Source organism: Myodes glareolus, chromosome 1, assembly GCF_982192425.1.
Source record: "Myodes glareolus chromosome 1, mMyoGla1.1, whole genome shotgun sequence".
NCBI lineage: Eukaryota > Metazoa > Chordata > Mammalia > Rodentia > Cricetidae > Myodes > Myodes glareolus.
The window spans coordinates 87,841,022-87,863,070 of NC_142026.1; the positions used below are offsets into that span (position 1 = coordinate 87,841,022).

At 47.2% G+C, this 22,049-nt stretch overlaps 1 protein-coding gene across 1 annotated transcript in view; it reads right to left on the reverse strand.

Annotated features, from left to right (window-relative positions):
- Window positions 1-20,235: 20,235 nt before the first annotated feature.
- Snx3 (sorting nexin 3) overlaps window positions 20,236-22,049 on the reverse strand; it is a 34,913-nt gene continuing 33,099 nt past the window's right edge. Inside the window, exon 4 of the mRNA XM_048425078.3 lies at window positions 20,236-20,950. Coding sequence (XP_048281035.1) covers window positions 20,845-20,950 — 106 coding nt within the window. The 3' untranslated portion in view covers window positions 20,236-20,844. The remainder of the gene's footprint in view (window positions 20,951-22,049) is intronic.

Below are 22,049 nucleotides of genomic sequence, written 5' to 3' on the forward strand. Positions count from 1 at the left end.
GGAGAAATGAACGAAGTGTATGGGATATGCATGACTTGGGATCATTCATATAATCTGGCAACCTCCGGATCACACACTCTTTGTAGCCGTTTAAATGTTAGAGTGAACATTTAATGCAAGCATGGGAGGATTAAATGCTAACTCTGGAGACAGGTCAGATCTGGGAAGTGAGAAGATCAAGAGGATCTTCAAACATCTGTGTAATGGCTTAATTATTAAGAAACAAACTCAGAAACACCTGTGAGATCCAAGCCAAGCCCCAACAATACTGGCTGACTGGCCCGGGTTGTTTATCCATATATTAGTCAGGTTTTGCTTCAGCGCTGCTAGGTGACAATTCCCTAAAATAAAAGGTCCAACCTCTGTCATCAGATGGAATTAATAAGTCTGAAAACAAAAATAAATAACCTTCCCAGATTTAAAAATAAAAACTTATCTGTCAGATGAGAGTCACTGCAGCTCTGTTGATTTGACTTGAGCTGAGTTTTTGTTGTTGTTTGTTGGAGGCAAGGCTTTGCTGTGTAGTCCTGACTTGCCTCCTCTAACTCACAATCCTCCTGCCTCAGCCTCCACAGTACCATACTTTCAGGCATGTGCCACCACACACTGAAATCGGAGGGCATTGGGTCTGGGGCTCAGTTCCTAGAGCGCCTGCCTAGCACGTATGAAGTCCTGGGTTTGATCCCCAGCACTGCATAAGCCAGAAGTGTTTCAACACATGAAGAATCTTAGCACTGGGGAGGTGGAGGAAGGAGGAAAATGGTAACTTTTGGCTACTTAGCATTTTGGAGGCCATTCTGGGCTCTGTGAAAAACCTATTTCAGAAAAAAAAAAGTATGGCAAGAAGCCCATCTTCCCATCTTGAGGCTGCTCCTGCAGAGATTCCAAAGCAAAGGAAGAGATGTTTTCTCTGTGCTGATGCTTTAGCTCAGGACTTTTGCATAAGTTCAGAGTCTGATCTGATTCTCGTTTGAAATAGCAGAGATAACCAAAACAAAGTCATCCTGGTGAGAACCCGTGTTCTGTGGCTTGTCATACAAATCTTGTCCCTCGCTAATGTTGGTTCCTCTTTAATGTTACGAGAATACTCGGGAAGATTAAAAGAGATTTCAATTGTTCTAGGTATTATTATGATGCAGTTTGTCGCCTCCCACCCACCTGGAGCTCCTTCTCCCCTGAGATTAGATTTGGCCACAGGTCTAGGTTTGCCCAGTGGAAAGTAAACTGGCTCAAGAGTCTCAGATTATTCCATTGGTATCTCAAGGCTTTAAATCTACTTTAAGACACCATGATTTGAACCCACTGGCCAGAGACTGGCCATTGCTGCCTTCCTTGAGCTCCTTTTGTTTTCAAGAGGGGCTTCCTACATAGCCCAGGCTGGCCTCAAACTTCTGACCCTCCTTTCTTACCTTCCAGAAGCTGGGATTACAGGTATGTCCTGCCATGCCTGGCCCTTTATTATTTTTATTGAAACAGGAGCACTTTACTTTTCCCATGTGTCTAGCTGTCACCTGGCTGTCCCCTGGCTGTCCCCTGACTGTCCCCTGGCTGTCCACCTACTTGGATCTCTTCCAATGAAGCTGCTTTGGTGTCTTGAGTTTCAATGGCTGTGATAAAACACTATCACCAAAAGTACCTTGCGGGAGGAAAGGGCTTAATTCCTCTTATAACTCTCAGGTTACAGTTCATCACTGAAGGAAGGCAGGGCAGGAACTCAAGGAAGGAACTGAGGCAGATGCCATGAAGAAACCATGCTTGCTGATACCCAGGATTTACCTGCCCAGGGGTGGCGCCATCCACAGTGTGCTGAGCCTTCCAATGTCAATCACCAATCAAGAAGATGTCCCATGGGCCATGTAGCAGGGGCATTTTCTCAAATAAGGTTCCCTCTTCCCAAATGACTGTAGCTTGTGTCGATCTGACATAGAATAGCAGGCACACTGGGTATCCCACATTATAGACGGTTCTCCGATTACCTCTTTGTTGATTGACCTGGGTTGTTTGCAGATCTTCACTACACCAAACTAAACTGCAAAGAACCAAACTTCTATGCATACTTTTTGTGGCCTTGCAGGGTATTTCTGCAGGATAAAGTCTTAGAATGGTGTTTCTGGGTCAAAGATTATATGCATTTTTAATTTTGATGGATACAGCCAAATGGCTCTCCAAAAGGGTTGTATCAATTTGCACTCCTGCCAAGAGGGTCTGAGAGGGCCCATTTCTCTGCTCAGAATTTAAAAGTGCTTAATCAGACAAAGGCTTGATGAACACTTCAGAAGCTGTTAGAAAAAATACAGAAAATGCATATGTTCCCATCATGAATACGCCTCCAATATGATGCTATTGCTCTGGCTAAGTGGGTCCTGCCCAGCCCCCATGGTCAGAGTTGCATTGGTAGGCCACTTCCGTGAGCCTGAGGAATGTCCACGTCACAGTGAAGGTCAGGAGAAAGTAGGTGAATACAGACGAAAATGCAGTTCGGCTCACATCTTCTACTGCTAAGGTCTTGCCACACAAGCCAACCTACTTGGGGCTGGAGCGTCGCTTGGTGGTAAAATGCACGCCTACTGTGTGCAAGGCCCCAGGTTCAGTCTTCACTACTGCAACAAACAACCCCCAGAGAACGCCAGATGCTCGTTTAAAACAAACATTTAAAAAAATAATCACCTCTGAAATCACAATCTCCCTCCCTTCCTCTCTCTCTCTCTCTCTCTCTCTCTCTCTCTCTCTCTCTCTCTCTCTCTCTGTAGTAGGGGAGAGGGACAGTGGAGGGAGGGTGGGAGGGTGAGGGAGGGGAATGGAATTATTGAGCAGTCTGCGGGGACAGCAGGCTGGGCAGTAACTCTCCTTAAACTGAGTTAACTCCAGTACCCTTATCACAAATGACAAATGGCTTATTTCCCACGTGGTCTGCATTTTTAGCAGTGCTGCTTGTAAGTTTTTGGAACATGTGCTGGCTTTTTCTCCAAATGCTGCTAACCTCCACGGGCCCTGCTGTGGAAAGCCCTCAGCACTCAGCTGCACACAGCCAGCTGGCCCATCAGAAGTGTGGCACCAGGCGCACTCTCAGACAAGAAACCAGCGTGCTGCCCCATGTCCTGGCATCTCCGTGTCATGCTGAAGCGCTTCCATGCCCTAATTGGAAGCTCCCAGTGGAGTCAATGTCAGGAGGACACCAAGATTCCAGCTTTGCTCTTTAGACCAGCAGGGTAGCCATATTCCGTCCATGGTACCGCTGTCACTAATATCTTCTGGTTTCTGTGTCGCAGCACATTGAGCCAGGGTCAGGAAGACTCAGATTCCTTCTTCATGAAGGACAGAAGACAGACATAGTCGCCAATGGTCAGCCTAGGTGTCTCCTCAGCCATGAGCCTGTGAGCCTGGGGAAAGAGCATGGGCCAAGGTCACAAGTCTGGGCTTCTAGTTGTGTCCATGCGATGTTGGGCACATCACCTGCCCTCACTGCTCCTCTGGGCTCCAGCTGAAAGGAGTGTTCTGCTCAGCGGGGTCTAACAGCGTTCCTTCTAGTCTAATAGCGTAGGGTCACTTTTTTCAGGTGGGCCCAGGAGGCCCCCAGAACGAGAAGTTCTCCTTGGTGGCAAGACTAATCAGATTAAGCCCGTTTCCAAATGTGCTTAACCTTGGCTGCTGGTCTCCCAAATCCTTCCATTTAGACAAGTCCATCTTCATCTCAGCTGCTCATGCGATCACCTGGGAACTTTAAACATCCCACTACTCTGGCTGCAGCCCACGCCAATTACATCAGACCCCTGAAAAGAGGGCCCAGGTGCAAGAGGTGTATGTGTGCATGTGGTATTTGTGTATGTGTGTACAGTGTATGTGTAGTGTGTGTGTGGGGTGTGTGTGTGTGTGTGTGTGTGGTGTATAAGTGTGGTTTGGGGTGTGTGTGGTACGTGTGGTGTTTGTGTGTGTGTATACAGTGTATGTGTATGTGTGTGTGTGTGTGTGTGTGTGTGTGGTGTGTGTGTGTGTGTTGAACCCAGGGCTTTGTGCTAGGTGCCCAGCCACTGAGCTAGACCCCAGCCTGATACAGCATCAAACTACCAAGTGCCTCCTGCTGCAGCTAAGGCTAGCTGCCCCAGCAAGGATGGGGAAGGAGCATCTTCCAGCTCCAGGATTGTTGGTGAGTCTGATCCCCTGTGCCTGCTTGCTCTCCCCCTACTCTCTGGTGACCTTTTAAGAAGTTAATTCTTCCCCTCTTCTCCTGCTCCGGCCTGTCATTGAGCTCACCCAGCTGATTGCGGAGCTTGTGATTGAGGACCTCTTCTGACCGATTCCCTTTCCCCCAAAATTAACGTGATCATTAAGGCTTATAATTTCACTCACCAGTGCTATCAATCAAGGGGCTGCGAAAATGGAGTTAAGAGTCCTTTTGTAATTGGCACCAGCCTTGGATCCTGAGCAGAGCATTCATGGTCTGTGGGGAGGCTGGAGGAAGGGGGAGCTGGTAAGCAGAATAGAGCTGCACCCCTGAACTGACTCGCAAGGCTTGCTTCCCCCCCACAGGCCCTCCCCCAGAGCTAATAAGCTGCACTCTCTCTTCCGTAAATGTTAAAATGAGGAAGCCAGATCTTCCCCCCCCCTAAGTCTCTCGGAAGTATAGCAGGTCTCTCTGGCACCTCGAAATAAGGAAGATGAATAGATTCTTTATACAAAATGGAGAACTCAGTCTAGTTCGAGAGGAGCAGTTAGTCTGGATTGTCCATTGTTCAAAGTGGGGCTGAGGCTGTCAGATCCAAAGGACTGGCACATCCTTGCCTGCTGCCTCAGGACCTCAGACACCACAGCTGAGCTCAAAGCAATGGCAATGCACGTTGTATCCCCTCCCCCTTCCCAGGTAACTCTATACTGTCTCTGAGTGTAGTAAACTGTGGGTCAGACCAGCCCCCGACAAGAGCTGCGTTCTTCCTGGGAGGGCTTGGGTGTTCCAATTCTACTCTATGCAGTGCCTCATGGAACATTTGATACATACATGCTAGGTGGGATGTAGGCCAGACGTAAGGGGGCAGCTATTTCAAACACATTATGCTATAATAGGGAAGTAGAGGCAAGAAGATCAGGGGTTCAAGGTCATCCTCAACTACACAGCAAGTTCAAGGACAGCCTGGGCTACAGAGGACCCTGTCTCAAAAACCAAACAATGACAGCAATCAAATACAATATCATAACAACACAAAACATCTTTTTCCTTTTTTTTTTTTTAAAGACAACACCATAGGAAAACCTGGAGGAGGGGGAAGCACCTCTAATCCATCTCCTTAAGGATTTCAGCTCCTGCTTGATTTCCTAGTCGCTGCACACACACCTATATATGTTACCATAGCTGCAATCAGTGAACACACTTTGCATTCTGATGCCCTCACTATCCTAGCACTTACATTTTCTACTTGGAGTTTATGGGCCTTCAGAACTCCTTCCTCTGTTTGCATAATAATTCTGTTATGTGGTGTGCGCCAGGATGTCCTTGCCATTTGCTGTTTGGGATAATTAGGCTTAACAAAAATGCTTAATAAAATAAATGCGGAGCGTTTGAAATAGCACGAACAAAGCCTACTCTGGATGGTGCTTACATCATGGACTCGGGATAAAAAGACAGCTCAGAGGTTATGAGCACTGACTGCTCCTTCAGAAGACGTGGGTTCAAGTCCCGGCCCCCACCTGGTAGTTCACAACCATTTGTAACTTCAGTTCTAGGGGAGCTGCACTTTCTTCTGGCCTCCCCAGGCACCCAGTGTACAAGTAGCACATAGACACACATGCAGGCAAAACATCAATACCCACAAAATAAAGATAAAATCTTAAAAAACAAGGCAAAACTCTGGGCTCCTGGTTCCTTCTTCCTGAGACTGAGTCTCAAGAGGAAAGTGGGCTCTGGGGATCTGCACTTAGCAACAGTTTCCCCTGTTTCCACGCTTCCCTCAAATATCGCTTGACCCTTGGTCTGAGTTTCTTCTGGGGCCACAATGACACCAAGAGACATTTCTTTCCTTTCTGAGCTTCCAGTCAGTGCCAAGGCCGGGCAGAGAACAACTCTTTAAAGAGGTGGGTCATGGCTGGTAAGACAGCTCAGAGGGTAAAGGCGCTTGCCTGAAGCCTGAAGCCTGATCGCATAAATGTGATCCCCAGGATCCCCACAGTAGAAGCTACGAACCAACTCCCAAAGTTGTCTTCTAACCTCACGCACAAGATGTGGCACACACAGCCACACAGCCGTACCTCCAAGAAAACACTATGGACCAGACCTGTAATCCCACAACTTGGGAAATGGTAGTGAGAGGGTCAGGAACTGAAAGCCAACCTTGGCTACATACCTAGTTAGAGGCTAGCCAGGGCTAGCTACAGGAGACCCTGCCTCAAAGAACAAGAGGCAAGACACACAGAATGTGTGCGCCATGTTGGAACTCCTCCCAACACTGGCTGTTTGTCGGTGTCTGCTGTACATTTGTTCTCCTGGGAGGTAGGGTCACCTGAGACTGTGACATTGTTCAGGTCCTACTCAGCAGGAGCCAAGAACATTGTTCCTGGTGCCTGGTTGCAGGAGCTCAGCAATCTGTGATAGGCTGCTGGACAAGATTGGCTGTCCTTCCATCTGGTCTGCCTGGTGGGGAGTAAGAGTCCAGCCTGCGGAGGGGTCGGTGCAGAATGGTTTGGCTCAACACTGGGTTCACTATGCATGATGAAAATGTCCCCTAGGCTCATATGCTTGATTGCTTGGTACTCGATTGGTGGAACTGTTTAGGAAGGATCAGAAGTGTCACTGGGGTAGACCTTGGGGTTTCAAAGGACGCTGCCATTGCCAGTGTACTCTGTTTCCTGCTTGCTGTTTGAGATGTGAGCTCTCAGCTGCTGTTGGAGCTGTTAGCTCTACTCTTCTATGGACTCTAAGCCTCTAATGCCATCAGCATCCTCAAAACCTTCCTTCTATAACTTACCTTCATGGTGTCTTACCACAGCAATATAAAAGTAACCTAAGACATTATGGATCCTGGAAGCATAGCCCCTTCCCCACATCCATAAGAGCTCTTAATGTCGGGTTCCTTCTCTCTCAAGTCACACCATAAGGGTCTCCTGATCTGGCTAGTTTTATGTCAGCTTGACACAGGCTAGTGTCATCTTGAGAGAAGGGAACCCCAATTGAGAAAATGCCTCCCTAAGATCTGGCTGTAGACAATACTACAGAGCATTTTCTTAATTAGTGATTAGTGAGGGAGGATCCCCCCCATGTTGGGGGTGCCACCCCTGGGCAGGTGGTCCTGGGTTCTATAAGAAAGCAGGGTGAACAAGCCAGGAGGAATAAGCCAGTAAGCACCCCTCTTCCAAGGCCTCTAGAACACTTCCTGCCTCTGGGCTCCTGCCTTGTTTGAGGTCTTGCCTTGGCTTCCCTTCATGTGACGCAGGATATGTAAGACAATTAAACGCTTTCCTCCCCAAATTTCTTTTGCCACAGTTTCAACACAGCAATAGAAACCATAACTAAGGCATATCATCATGGCCTTGCCTTAGTCATGAGGCTCGAGGGGCCAGGGAAAATGTCTGCTTCATTTCCCATTGCTTACATTAAACCCTGCGTGAAGACTTTTTGCTGCTTAACAAAATGTCAGGAATAGCCAACTCAAGAGAGAAGGGTTTACTTTGGGCTCATGGTTTCACTTCACAGTTGTGGTCCATGGGGGCCATGGTGAGGCAGGACATGGTAATGGAGGGTATGGCAGAGACTCCCCCCCCACCCATGGCAGACAGAAGCACAGAGAAAGGAAGGGACTCAGATCCAATACGACTTTCAAGAAGATGCTCCTGTAGACAGCCCATGACTTCCACCATCTCTCAAAACAGTGCCACCAGCTGGAGGACCATGCTTTCAACCACAAAGCTGTGGGAGACATGTCAAAGACAAGCCATGACACCCCCAAGTCTGGAATTGGCGCATCTGTAAGTAAGGAAACAGGAATGAGACTGGGTTCGGAATCCAGACACACCATGAGCAGACAGTGTGACCACTCGGAGCCTGGCTCTGACTCCAGCCCTGCCTGGTCAGTAAAGCAGAGTGGCCATCTGCCCCACCTAGAACCTCAAAAGAAGTAAGGCAGTGACCAGCTGGCTATCCCTGGTTGTCTACCCCACAATTCAAGCCTTTCCAGCACAAGCCAAGGGGAAGTTTATAAACAATGGTGAACATCATCTTCAGACTTTAAGCATATATATATATATATATATATATATATATATATATATATATATCTCAGCTGGTTTCTAAAGATAGAAAATGAACCTGTTTCCCAATCAACACCACATCCCTCACATTGTCTAATTTTCATCTACTTTTAGTGTTCACTCTTCCTTAATTGCTCATTATTGCAGCTTCAAGGCACGGGACAGTTGGGTGACGGACTGTCACACCTGAAAGCCTGTCTTTGAGAAGTCACAGGGTTTCTCGCTAGAGCTTTGGGCTTTTAGTTTGGGAAGTATTCTCCAGTGCACATTTGAGCAGCACTGGTAACTTGCCTACCCTCTCTTAGTAGTGGAGGGTAGTGCAACCTTTGGGGCCAGCAAGATGGCTCAGTGGAAAGCGCCTGCTGACGAGAGTCCCTGGGCTTGTCTGGTGGAAGGGAACCTTCCTCCCTGGGCTGTTCTCTTACCTTTGTGAGTGCACAGGGCACGCTCACCCCCACCAACAAATAATGTAGCACATTATTATCACACACATGGGCATCTTTCAGAGACACCTTCCCACTTTGTGGGTACTGGGGGGTGTGACAAAGGAAACATCCTGAGAGAGCCTGAGGTTGGGGGGGGCACAGAACTGGCCCTTTCTTGGCACCTCTTTCCTCAGAAGAAGGCAGGCAGTGTCAACAAGCTCAGAAGACAGGGGCTAGCCAATTTGAATTCGGGGGCAGATCACCCTAACTTTCTCTTTCGTTATGAACTAGAGAGGAGGAATTGTACGTCAGTTCTGACATTTTGTCACCTAGACATTCATTGGAATTAATGCTCCTTTAAAAAGTGCATATTTTTGGTGCTGGCCAAGTCTGCCGAGTCCCCCAAACCTTGTCAGCCTGCGCCACCTGCAGCCTCCAGGCCTGGCCCCTGTCATACATCTCAGATGCGCTCCGTCTCAGCCCGATAGTTAGCTCTCAACCCTCATCAAAGAAGGGGTTTTGCTTTTTGTTGTTTTGTCTTTGCAGCAGACGGGGACCGTTACAGAAAGCTACAACTTAACTGTGGAAAGCCCTGATATATCAACCCCTACACCTCAGGCTCAGGACATGTCTGGGAAGTGGGGCCAGAAAGATTAAGAACCAGAGAAACAGGAAGTCCGTTGTAAGATAACCTCTTCTATCTGATAGGGGATCTGCACCCATGAGATCTCTACACGACCTGTACAGGACAACCCCAGCTGGTACCCCCATGTTGATGGGGGAAATCTCACACGGCCCCACCTCAGGATGCAGTGCTATAGGCCATCATTGGATGCTGAGAGAGGAAGAATCTTCTCCAGGGATGGAGTCCTCATAGATAACCCCACTCAAGTGGTTAGCCCTAAACATACGGATATACAAGAAATCGTATATGGGCTCAGCGAGTTTGGATACACACATACGTGTGTGGATAACTGCTTCTGAAGAGGGGTGAGGATGCGAGTCAAAGAATCCCAAGTTAACTCCAAAAGATTCCAATTATAATTCTTTATTATAAGGGACAAACTCATGGAAGAGGAACGAGATGTAGCATGGGAACCAGAGAGAGATAGTGAATGAGGGAGCCCTGGTCGGGCAGGCCGTTCTCTCTTGGTACCCAAAAGGTCATGTCCTAATCTGGTCCAGCTTTGTAAAAGTTATTGGCTGAAGGAGGTTCCCCATCACCTCCCCCCTTTGTCTAAATAAGAGAGTTTTAAACCCAAAACAAAACTATATACGTTAGGAACAGATATCAAGTATACATTTAGTATTACAACCAGCATAAACAATATTAAGCAAGGAACATATGCTAAATGTTTTAATAAACATTCTATCCTAAGGAGTTTAAGTGTTGCATTGGAAATGACTTGGCTAGACCGTTCTTGTCTTTGTCTGGCCTATGCATCTATCCATCTGCCCCACATAAACATAGGGTTTGTTATAAGAAACAGAAGTGGTGGTGGTGCACACCTTTAATCCCAGCACTTGGGAGGCAGAGGCAGGCAGATCTCTGTGAGTTTGAGGCCAGCCTGGTCTACAAGAGCTAGTTCCAAAACAGGCTTCAAAGCTACAGAGAAACCCTGCCTCAAAAACACAAAGAAAAGAAAAAGAAAAAGAAGGAAAGAAAGAGAGAAAGAGAAAGGGAGGGGGAGGTTTGATTCTGACATTAAAAACTGGTTAGGAGGGGCTGGAGAGATGGCTCAGCGACTAGGAGCACTGTCTGTTTTTCCAGAGGACCAGGGTTCAATTCCCAGCACCCACATGACAGCTCACAACTGTCTGTAACTCCAGTTCCAGGGGATTTGACACCCTTACACAGACAGACACACAGACAAAACACCAATGTACATCAAATTAAAAAAAAAATGGTTAGGAACCAGAGGACTGATTCAATGGCCCAATGCATGCTCAGCGTGAATTACTGGGCTGGGTCCTGCATTAGTTACTTTTCTATTGTGACAAAAGCAACTGGGAGAACAAAGGGTTCCTTTGGCTTTCATATCCCAAGTCATGGTCCACTGAAGGAAGCCAAAGCAAGCACTCAACCTGATTGGGAATCCGGAGACAGGAGCTGATGCAGAGGCCATGGAGGGGAGCTGCTTACATGGCTTGCTCAGCCTGCTTTCTTATAGAACGCAGGACCACCAACCCTAGGGTGTCCCGACCCACTGGGCTGGGCCCTCCTCATCAATCACTAGTTAGAAGATAATCTACCAGCTTGCCTACAGCCCAGTCTTAGGGGTGCATTTTCTCAGTTGAGGTTCCCGCCTCTCAAACGACTCCAGCCTGCATTGAGTTGACATGAAATGAGCCAGCACAGCAACCAAGTATTAAAACACACGGCTCTATGGGGGCTGTTTTCATTCAAATCACCATAGATCCCCAGCGCCCCCACCCCACACACAGGGAAGGAGGAGGAGTGGAGGTTGGCTTAAGGAGTGTGACACATGCCTGTAACTCCAGCACTCAGGAAACTGAGGCAGGGAGATAACAAGTTTAAAGTTAGCCTGGGCTACATAGTGTGGCACTATTTCAAAAAACTGGCCTACGCCACCTAATAAAGCCAGACTGTTGCTTTAGTATTCCGAATTCTTCTCCCTTGTCCTTTCCTACATCTCAATAAGCTCTACACTCAAACTCTCTCTGCATGGCATACTCTGTCACCTGCGTGTCCCCACCCGCAGTGGGACTGCCAGGGTCCACTGGCACCATATCTTAACAGGGAGAAACAGAGAGGGAGCCATTCTGGATTTAGGGAGAAACCTGGTGCTAGGGAAACTCCCAGGAATCCACAAGGATGACCCCAGCTAAGACTTCTAGCAATAGTGGAGAGGGGGCCTGACCTGGCCGCCTCCTGTAATTCTATGATGACTATCCTAATTGTCCTCATAGAACCTTCGTCCAGTAACTGATGGAGGCAGATCCACAGCCAAGCCACTGGGCCAAGCTGCGGAAGTCCAGTTGAAGAGAGGGAGGAGGGACTACATGAGAAAGGTGTGGGGGGGGGGGATCAAGATCAAGGCTGGGAAATCCACAAAGACAGCTGACCCATGGGAACTCACGGACACTGGATTGACAGCAGGGGAGCCTGCATGGGATCAAAGTAGGGCCCTCTGCATGTGAGTGGATTGTGTAACCTGGTCTGTTTTGGGGGCCCCTACCATTGGGACCAGAATCTATCCCTGGTGTATGAGCAGGCTTTTTGAAGCCCATTCCCTATATGGTAGGATGCCTTGCTCAGCCTTGACCCAGTGGGGAGAGGCTTGGTCCTGCCTCAACCTGATACGCCAGGCTTATGAGAGTCCTTAACCTCTCTGAGGAGTGGATGAGGAACAGGGTAGAAAGGAGGTGGGGGAAGGGAAAAGGAGTTAAAGAGGGAGGGGAAACGGTGGTTGGTATATAAAATAAAAAAAAAATTTGAGGCTGGAGAGATGGTTAACAGTGGTTAAGAGCATTGCCTGCTCTTCCAAAGGTCCTGAGTTCAATTCCCAGCAACCACATGGTGGCTCACAACCATCTGTAATGAGATCTGGTGCCCTCTTCTGGCCTTCAGGCATACACACAGACAGAATATTATATACAAATAAATATTAAAAAAATTTTAAACTATATGCTCCAAAATATTGTTTACATTTATGCTAACACTACATTTAAGGAGCTAGCTAAAGGTTCAATGGGATGTACAAAATAAAAATAAAATTTATTTCAATAACTGATAAAAAATACTATGTTATATGAAGCAAACGTAGGTTGAGTATAAGAAACCAGACGGAAACAATACTGGGGACAGCTGGGTCTGAACTCAGGCGTGCGTGCGTGCATGAGTGTGTGTGTGTGTGTGTGTGTGTGTGTGTATGTGTGCAGGTCCACCACCTGGCCCGCCTCTTAGCCCTCTCCGTTTCTAGCCCAAGTTCTGGGGACTGGTGGGGTGGTACTCTGAGAATTCCTCTCCACATGGGAAAGAGAGGACTAACTGGGTTGTTTCTAAGACTCCTTGTGGCTCTAACGAGGCTTTCTCTTTAAATTTTTACTTAGTTTTGAATAGTTTATATTCATGGTCCACAGCTGCAGAGGCTCCGCAGATGGCTAAGAAGCCACCACACTAAAGTAATACGGGACCGGTAGTGGACTGGGACGAAGGAAGAATGTTAGAAAAACTAGCAAAAGGCAAAGTTTGGAGGTAGCTAGTGACATACCAGTACAGGTTTGCTACTTTTAACAAATGTGCTATGGTCACCCATTAGCAGGGAGGGAAACTGGGCCAGGAGGCCTTTAGAATTCTCTGTAATGTCTTCTCAATGTCTCCCAAGTCCCTGTCATCCCAGAAAAAAAATGTCCTGCTGCTTGTTTGCTTTCTTCCCTTCCTTTCTTCTTTCTTTCGATACAGGGTTTCTTTGTGTAGCCTTGGCAGTCCTAGAACTAGCTCTGTAGACCAGGCTCATAGAGACCCACCTGCCTCTGCCTCTCAAGTGGTGGAACTAAAGGCATCTGGCTGCTTTCTTAAAAGGTGAAATGTTATTGGGCACTGTGGCACATACGTTTAGTCCCAGCACTCAGGAGGAAGAGCCAGCCAGACCTATCCTTTGTGAGTTTGAGACCAGCCTGGTCTACACAGCTAGTTCTAGGACAGCCACGACTATAGTGAGACCCTGGCAAAAAAGTAAAGAAAAATAAAACAAACAAAGATGAAATATTCTTCTCTCATCTCAGTCTTTGGGCACCAGGAGCCAGTGTTGCCAGCTTCTGACATGCTACAGGGATATTCAACTAACAATCGACGAGTGTGCACCATGAATATCACTTTACAGTTACCGCAACTTGTCCCCCAGGGAGGTACAACAATTCATCTCCCGCAACATCTGTAAGGAGCGGCCAGCTCACCAAATCAAACCAGTCCTGAGACTGTGTTCACTGTTCATGAGCAGGTGAAGTCACACTGTCAATTCTCAAAATGCTCTCAAGCAAAACCTTTCTAGTACAGTCCCAAGTGGCAGGTCTGTCCCTAAGGAGGCAGCAGGTGCAAACCAGAAGTTGGCTGAGGTGGCAAAGAGCAACAGGGTCCCAAAGAAGAAGCAGTTACAGGCTTAACATTCCTGACATCAATGGCCACCGTCCTTCAGAGCCGCAGAGACCATTGTCTTGGATCCACAGCGCACAAAGGGTCAAGCCTCACAGATCTGTGCTTAGGGGAAAAACACCACAGGTCAAAGTGTTCAGATTACGCCCAAGAAAATCCCCTTGCAGAGAGAAGGCAGCAAATCCCAGTCAGTTGAAAGGACAAAACTCTCTTCACCTCAGAGACACTGCACTGAATAAACCGGTTAAACGTGGTCTGGATTTACCGAACATGAAAACAACTGGATTAAAGTATAATCTGGCTCTAAAGGAAAGGAAATGTACCAAGAAAGCTAAGTAATGATGAGGCCAGTGTTTCCTTCTGCCAAGCAGAAATGACCAGGCCAGTCTACAACACCTCAGACCGATCCTGAGAGCACTCCCCTTGCTTCAGACTGTCAGTGCAAAACCGCTCTCTAGAATACTGTCCCCAAATGGCGGGTCTGTCTTTAAGGCAGTTAGAAGTTGTTAAAAGTATCTGCCTGCATCCCATGCATCCCAACCAAACTGCCTGGAGGCACCTGCACCTGCAGCACATGCAGCACATGCAGCGTCTGCTGCATGGCACACGTGCAGGCTTGAGAGTCACCAAGACTAGGGTTTCCCTTTCTACTGGCCATGTGACCTTGGCCGAAGTAAAATTTCTCCCGGTTCTTCTCTTGGCAAAGTGAGGAGTCTAAGTTTCGCTCTCTGTATTACCCACCCACGCTAGCGTGTTGTCCGCCTTTTCCACGAGAACGGTTAACTCGCTAATCAGCGACTTCTAGCTGAGATCCCGAAACACCTGTGATGCACCTCTCTGGTTTTGACTGGTTTATCTCTTCAAGACTTTTCTTCCATTCAGGCCCAGTTTGGTCCTTTTGCCAGACATGCTGCACCGGGTAATATACACCTAAGACAAACCTTAAGAGGAAGACTGAACGGCAATCTGGCCAGAGTTGTGCTGTTTACTGTTTGTGGTAGTATTTATTTGTTTAGTAGGGTTTTTTGTTGTTGTTTTACCTGCTGGGGGCTTCACCTGGTGTCTGTTTCTGCCCCTCTATTTTAGGTTTTCCTATTACTCCTCAAAGAAGGGCTGTTGTTACTACTGCGCTTGTACCAGAGCCCACTGGTGTGTGCAAAGTGTGGGGAAGGGACACTACAATGTTCATTCAGATCAGATCTTAGCATGTACTGGGTCTCTGTCATACACAGATGTATCTCCAAGGTGATGCAGGTTTTAGTTTGGTGGCCCTTAACTCCCTTCCCTGGCCGCAGCGGTTCCTATTTAGTTCCAGCCCCAGTGACATGGGGAAGCTGGAGAGGAAAGAGAGCCTGCTCCTACTTGGTATAAGGCTCTGAAGTCTCACTTTGAAGGGTTCTGGCTGTTACTTCGTGATTGCCCCCTGTTCTATTTTGCTCTACATCTTCGCTGTATCTGGTGGGTTCCTGAAGGTGCATCTCCAGACCCCTAAGCAACTCCTCACAAGTGTGACTTCCAGGGGCTTCTTTCGTCTCATGTCAGTCCATAATCAAGGGTTTTGCTGGAAGTTCCATCCCAGCCCCTGGCATACATATACCCAAAGGGTCTGGAATGTTCTGGTGGAAGCTCCATCCCAAGACCCCTCCCCCATCTCTCTCCAAACTCTGCCACATCTCAGAAAGCCTGCCAAAAGATGCCCCACTTCCACAGGGCATTTAAACTGCCCCCCCCCCGAAAACAGACACGTGGTTTTGCATCTCTCTTTTCTGGCCTCTGGGGGGGGGGGGGGCTGGGGAACAAGAAGGGGAGGAGGGACTGGAAAATCATCCTGGAGCGCTTTATCCATTAAATCTGTGTCTTTTAGTTTGATGTGATTTGATTTGGATTGTTATGTCGGCGGAGAGGCTTATTGGGGTGCAGAGACTTTTCTTTTCACTCAGCCCCTAGCAAACCATCTGCATTCTCTTCTAAACACACACACACACACACACACACACACACACACACACACACACACATTTTATTTGCACACTATTTATTTGCATATGACTGCACGTATGCTGTGGTGCACACATGTGAAGATCAGCAGACAATTTTGGGGAAGTCAGTTCTCCCCTTCTACCATGTTGAGTCCTAGGGCTTGAACTCACAGTCAGACTTGGCAGCAAGCTCCCTACCGTATGAAGGGAGTCATCTGATTCGGTTCTTAACCAGGTTCTAGCTCCCGTGACCCCTCCCAGCAATCTGACTGCAGTTAGCTCTTAGATGAACGATCCTGAGAGACCCTGGGGAGATAATTTGCTCTGGAATCCTAATTCTGAGGGGTTCAAGGAAGGGTTGATTTGGTCCAGCTTTTTGTTTTGAGGTGTGTGTTACAGATCAAGCCTAGGCAAGTCCCCCCATGCGTCTCCAGGTTCTTCTGCTTGGAGGAGTGCCAACTTACATGGTCCCCAGCAGCAGCACTTGCCTCTGAGCAGTCACCCCTGCCCCTCCACTTGATCCTGTGTCCCTTTCTTGTCCCTACATTTGCTGTATACTCTCTGGCTACGGTGACTGTCAACTGACCTTGAGGAAAGGGTTGAGTTCACTGCCCTCTCTTACCCACACCTCGCTGGTCTCAGTGTCATTACTCAAGGACAGTTTACAGGGCCATTGCCATCCACAGCACGCGCTGACAGTGAAGGAGGTTCTAATTGTCCTTCTGGGGTTGCTGGGCTCCTGGGCTCCAGAACAAGGCCGTATTTTCTCTGAGATCAGAATAGGAGAAGCTTCACCAAGATTAACAAAATAATTTCTCAAGGTCTGATAACACTTCCTAATTTCCTGATTTTAAAGATGAAGTTGGCCAAGTATGGTTCAAATACTGCCAACATCATGGGGTCTCTCCTCTCAGGCCAACCTATTTGAGGATTTCCTGGGAAGTTTCAAAAGGCCTTCCACTCAGTCTCACTGAGTACTGTTTACTTGAAGCCAAACTTAAACCCAAACCCATGCATCCATGTCCTCTTCATTCACGCTCAGCTCGGACTGATGGCCTCTGGAAACCCAGTCTTCCGTGCTGCCAACTGCATGGAAAGCCACGGTCCTCGTCCACAGAACAGGTCACCTTGTGGGGGCCCTTTGACGTAGGATCTTCAGTCAGTCACCCATCCTGAGCCCAGTCAAGGAAATTTGGGAGCCTGTCCTCATCTGTACACAGGATTCTGTACTCATAGAGAGCACACTGGAAGCACTGGGGCCCACACTCTATCTAAAACAGTTTCCGATGCCTTCCCCAGAGGAACACTTGGGTGTTGTACTAATCAGCATCAGCAAGCACCGAGTATGTAATCTTCAGGCCACAGCACACTGTACTATCTGTCCTTCCAAAACACCAATGCATTTTATCTGTACTGGCTCAGGGGCCTCGGGTCTCTTTCCCTGGTCTTTTTGCTTTTGCTCCTACAGAGGGAGCACGGCAAAATGCCCTAGGTCACAACAACAGGGTCCTAGTGGCAAAACACCCAAGCAAGAAACCAAATGCCAGTACTTGCTACTCCAGATGCCCGCAGCAAAAGGCTGAGTCCAGTTACTAGGATGCAGTTCAAGGCTTCCCGAGTGCTAGACCAGGACTCCACCAAGTGAGCAACATCTCTAAGCCCAGAATCAGGTCAGCTACAAGGAAGTTCCTCCATATCCCAGAAGCTGCTGGTCCACAGATTTCCAGTAAATCCTGTTAATAGTTTTGTGTCCCCAGGACCAAAGTTCTTCAGAGAAACAACTTCATTAAGGGCTAAAAGGGTTTGACTTGTGGCTGCAGGGGTCATCGGTCTGTTGAGTTGGGGAAGGCAGTAGTGTTCTGGTAGCAGAGACCTCACGATGGCACTGGCCACTCACGAGCCACCCTGGGAAGCAGAGAGCTCCTCAACTAGGGACCGGCCCAATAACCTTCAAGAGCAAGCCCCTACTGATCCAATTCCAGCAGCTAGGAACGCACTTGCCGATATCTCCCCTGACCTCCCACCCAACCAAAACATAAAACCCACTAACATCAACAGTTGGGGAACAAATACTCAAGACATAAACCCATCGGGACATTTGAAACCACCGTCCCCAATAGGGGACAAGTTATTAAAGGCCTTGCTGATGCTGACTGCAGCAGGCAGAAGTGAGCACAAGGGATAACTGGGTGGGCAGGGCCTGAAGTGTCTCAGGTACCCATCCAAGACTTTGGAACCCATATACAAAGTGTATTCTGTTAGGGAGTCTTGGGCCTTCGGGACTCTTCTCCGTGTAGTTAGAATGAACAGCTCCTGCATTTTACTGCCGAAGGTTCAAGGTGTAGTTTTACTACCAACTACAGTCTTAGCCAGGAGACAACGTTGAAAAGTTTCTTGTACATTAGGCAAAAAGGTTATTACTTGGAACAGGCATCTTCGTGCCCAATTTAAAACCTGATTTTTCTAGGAGCTGGAGAGATGGTTTAGCAGTTAAGAGAATGGACTGTCCTTCCAAAGGAGTTGAGTTTGGTTCCCAGGACCCATGTCAGGGAATTGTAACTCCAGCCTAAGGCAGCTGACAAACATTCTCCATAGACACTGCACTTACAGACACACGCATACACACTTCCTCTGCAGGCACTGCACTTACATGCAGACACACATGTGTGTGCGCACACACACACACAGAGTCTTAAAGAAAAGGCCTTGAGCAAAACGAACAAACCCTCTGACTTCTCAAGAGCATGCTCATTCTGAGGAAAAGATGAGAGACTAAAAACAAGCAGGCAGGACTCCCGCCCTAAAACACATTACCCCCTTTTCGAGGCTCACAACCGAGAATTCCAGTGAGTGGGGACAGCCATGCCTTCTTCCTGGTGGGGAAGACTGTCCCGTGCGTCACAGGCTTGCTGTACCGATGACCTATGAGGACTGCACTTCTCAGCTGTGACAGCGCACAATGCCCCCACTGAGGGGAGAGAAGGCAAAACACACCCCTAGTTGTTTCCTGGGTATCACCCTGGCTAGGCTGGCCTCTGCTGAGTGCTGGGATTAAACATGTACCACCATGCCTGGCCCCATTCTCAATTTAACCTCAAATTTTGCCTGTGTGCTTAAGCGTGAACCTACCACTGTGAACATGTGGTCAGAGGCCAGCAGGTAGCAGTGGGCTCTCTCCTCCTATACCATGCTGGTCCCAACCTTGACAATAAGCACATTCCCCAACAAGCCATTATATTAGCCCCTTACTTCTATTTTGTCTAGCAAACACTGACAGCCTTGACATTAATACTTGGCTTATGGTAATCAATTGGGCATGTTATTTTTATAACTTTGTGGTATTCATGTATGCTAGAATCTGTGCATGGGTGCAATGATCATGTGTGTATAGAAATAGGGAGACCCAAAGTCAAAGCTAGGGTCCTCTTTGACTACTCTCCATTACTCCATTATATATATGTATATGTATATATATATACATATATATAATGTATATATATATACTATATATATAGTGTATGTATGTATAAGTACACATATATGGGGCATTTCACTTCCTGTGTGCTGGGATTACAGGCGGCAACATGCCCACATGGGTTTGGGGTTGGAATTCTAGCCCTTACCCACTGGGCCATCTTCCCAGTCACCTTATTTATCTTTTTAAAGGATAACTTATTTTTATTTTAAATCATGTGTCTCTGAGGGTCTATGCGTGAGTGAGCTGTCCTTGGAGGTCAGAAGAGGGTGTTGGATCCCCCAGAGCTGGAGTTCCAGGCAGCTGTGAGCTGCTAGATTCGTGTGCTGGGAACTGGATCAGGGTCCTTTGGAAGAGTAGCAAGTTCTTAACCACAGAGCCATCTCTCGACCCCCAAGGTACATACTTTTCTTCTGTTATTGAAAGAGAGTTTTGCTATGTAGCCAGACTAACTCTGGAACTCAATATAATCCTCTTGCTTCTGCTTCCTGAATGCCCGGATTCTAGGTGTCCACCACCATGTCTGGCTGCTTCATAACACCTTGTCACAGTGGTTCAAATAACTGCTTTTATGAAATTGTGAAATTCTGTTTTGAGCAACAAGAGACCTTCTGCTGCAGCTGTGACTTCTTTACCACATTTGCAGTCTGCTAAGTCGCAGCATGCCATCCAGACGCCCGAGGAACAAGCGCTGAGAAACCTCCGGGAAGCGAGACTTAAAAGGCCTTCTGAAGGCCTCGAGACTTCGGAGCATTTCTCAAACAGTCCTCCCAACAGCGGTAAGCCTCGAGGAATGCTGTCTCTGCGCGTCTCTTAGCTGTTGTTTAAGAAAATACCCCATTCATGAGGTGGTGGCGCATTTGATATCACCACCATTTAAAGAGGAATGGAGTTACGGAACAAGAAGTATATAATTAGTATATAATCCCTCTTAGTGAGGGAGGAAAGCACAAAGCCATGGAAGAAAGGACAGGCTCTGGAGGCCAGGCAATCAGTGCACACCAGAAATGCATTTCAACTTTTATTTGAAAACAACTTAAAATTTTAGACAAATGATTTTAGTATATAAATTTGATTTTGCTTTTATACAGAATATAAAGATTTCCCTCATTAATCTTCCATGTGAAGGGGATACAGGCCAGAAGAAAGACGCACTCAGAACACAAAGTACACCTCATATGTGTGGCACTGGAGACAAGCGGTGTCGTGCTCCTGCACATATATTAGGACCAAGTGGTGACATCACACATTAAGGGGGAGGAGAAAGATTCTAGCCAATCAGATTCAAGAAGCAAACAGGACACAGAATCTGCAAATAAGACCAAGTCAGCAACTTTAGTCAGGACAGTGCAGGTCTATGGGGCTGTGAGGCTACAGTGTGTATACGGACAAAACAGGGAGAGTTAGGTAGAGAGAGGCTCAACGAGGGAGTTTTCACTAAAGCAAATGAACTTCTTGTCAACTGCCAAAACAAAACAAAATGAAAGGGAGTCTGTGAGTGTTAGAACACCCAGGGCGGGTTAGACCAGCGCCTGTGCAGCATGCTAAGTTAGTTACAGCTTCTTCATTGGTGTGGAGCAATCATTAATGGTCTCGTTTTGCCTCTTCTTTCCAAACTCAGGCATGTCTTATTTTAGATGGAGTATAGCTTTTATCTATTATTTCATCCTGTAAAAACATGTGAAGACAACGTTCATTCTGGGCCAGAGGATGACCAGCGACCCTGGGAATAAAAAACACAAACTTTTAGTCCAGTGTTTATTAAAATGGTGTACGGGGTAAAAAGAAACACATTTTAAGGTTAGGAAATATGCAAAATTTCTAAGCATTATTATCAACTACCCATAAAGCTATGCTATCAAATACTGGTCTTTTCCTTTGGTCCACAAAGTGATTTAAAAACATTTTCAAGATGGTAAGATGGTGCAACAGGCAAAGGCGCCTTTGGCCAAGCCTGATGACCTGAATTCAATCCCCGGAAGCCCACATGGTAGAAGGAAAAAAATGATTCTGCAAATTATCGTCTAACCTTCACATATACACTGAGCTGGCAATATACAAACACTCAAGTAAACTCAACAACAGAAAAATAAAAGTAACTTTTAAAACTTTGTAGTGTTTCTGGAACATATCCACTTAGCTTCTCAACCAGCTGGTACATGCCTAGGAAACTGATATTTTATTGTTATACATGAATAGTTCACTGGATTTTAAGGATCTATTTTAAAGACACAAAATCCAAACCAGTGTGTTAGTCCACACCTTTAATCCCAATACAGGGGAGACTGGGCAAGGAGGCCCTGAGTCTGAGGCTAGCTTGAGCAAATACAAAGAGATAAAACAATAAAACGGGGTATAGGTTTTGAATTAGAAATACAAAAAGCTCAATGGTAAACTAACACTAAGAAACAAACAGAACCATTTAGGTCCTTTGCTTTTCTCTTCTTCCCTTTCCCCACCTCTAAGTTTTCCTCTGTAACTGGCGATCTGACTTATATCAGTCAAGTTTAGCTGTGCCTTTTCAAAGAGCATGTTCACAAAAATGGAACTGCAGGGATGTGGTGGTGAACTCCTGTCATCTCAGCACCTTGTGGAGAGCTCAAAGCTGGTCTAGGTTACACTGTGAGACCTCGTGTACAGCCTGGGCTAACAGTGAGACCTCGTGTACAGCCTGGGCTAACAGTGAGACCTGGTGTACAGCCTGGGCTAACAGTGAGACTTCGTGTACAACCTGGGCTAACAGTGAGACCTGTGTGCTACAGTAGGTAATGTACAGTACATTAGTTAAAATCACTGTGTGTGCTCACATGGCCGCATCTGCT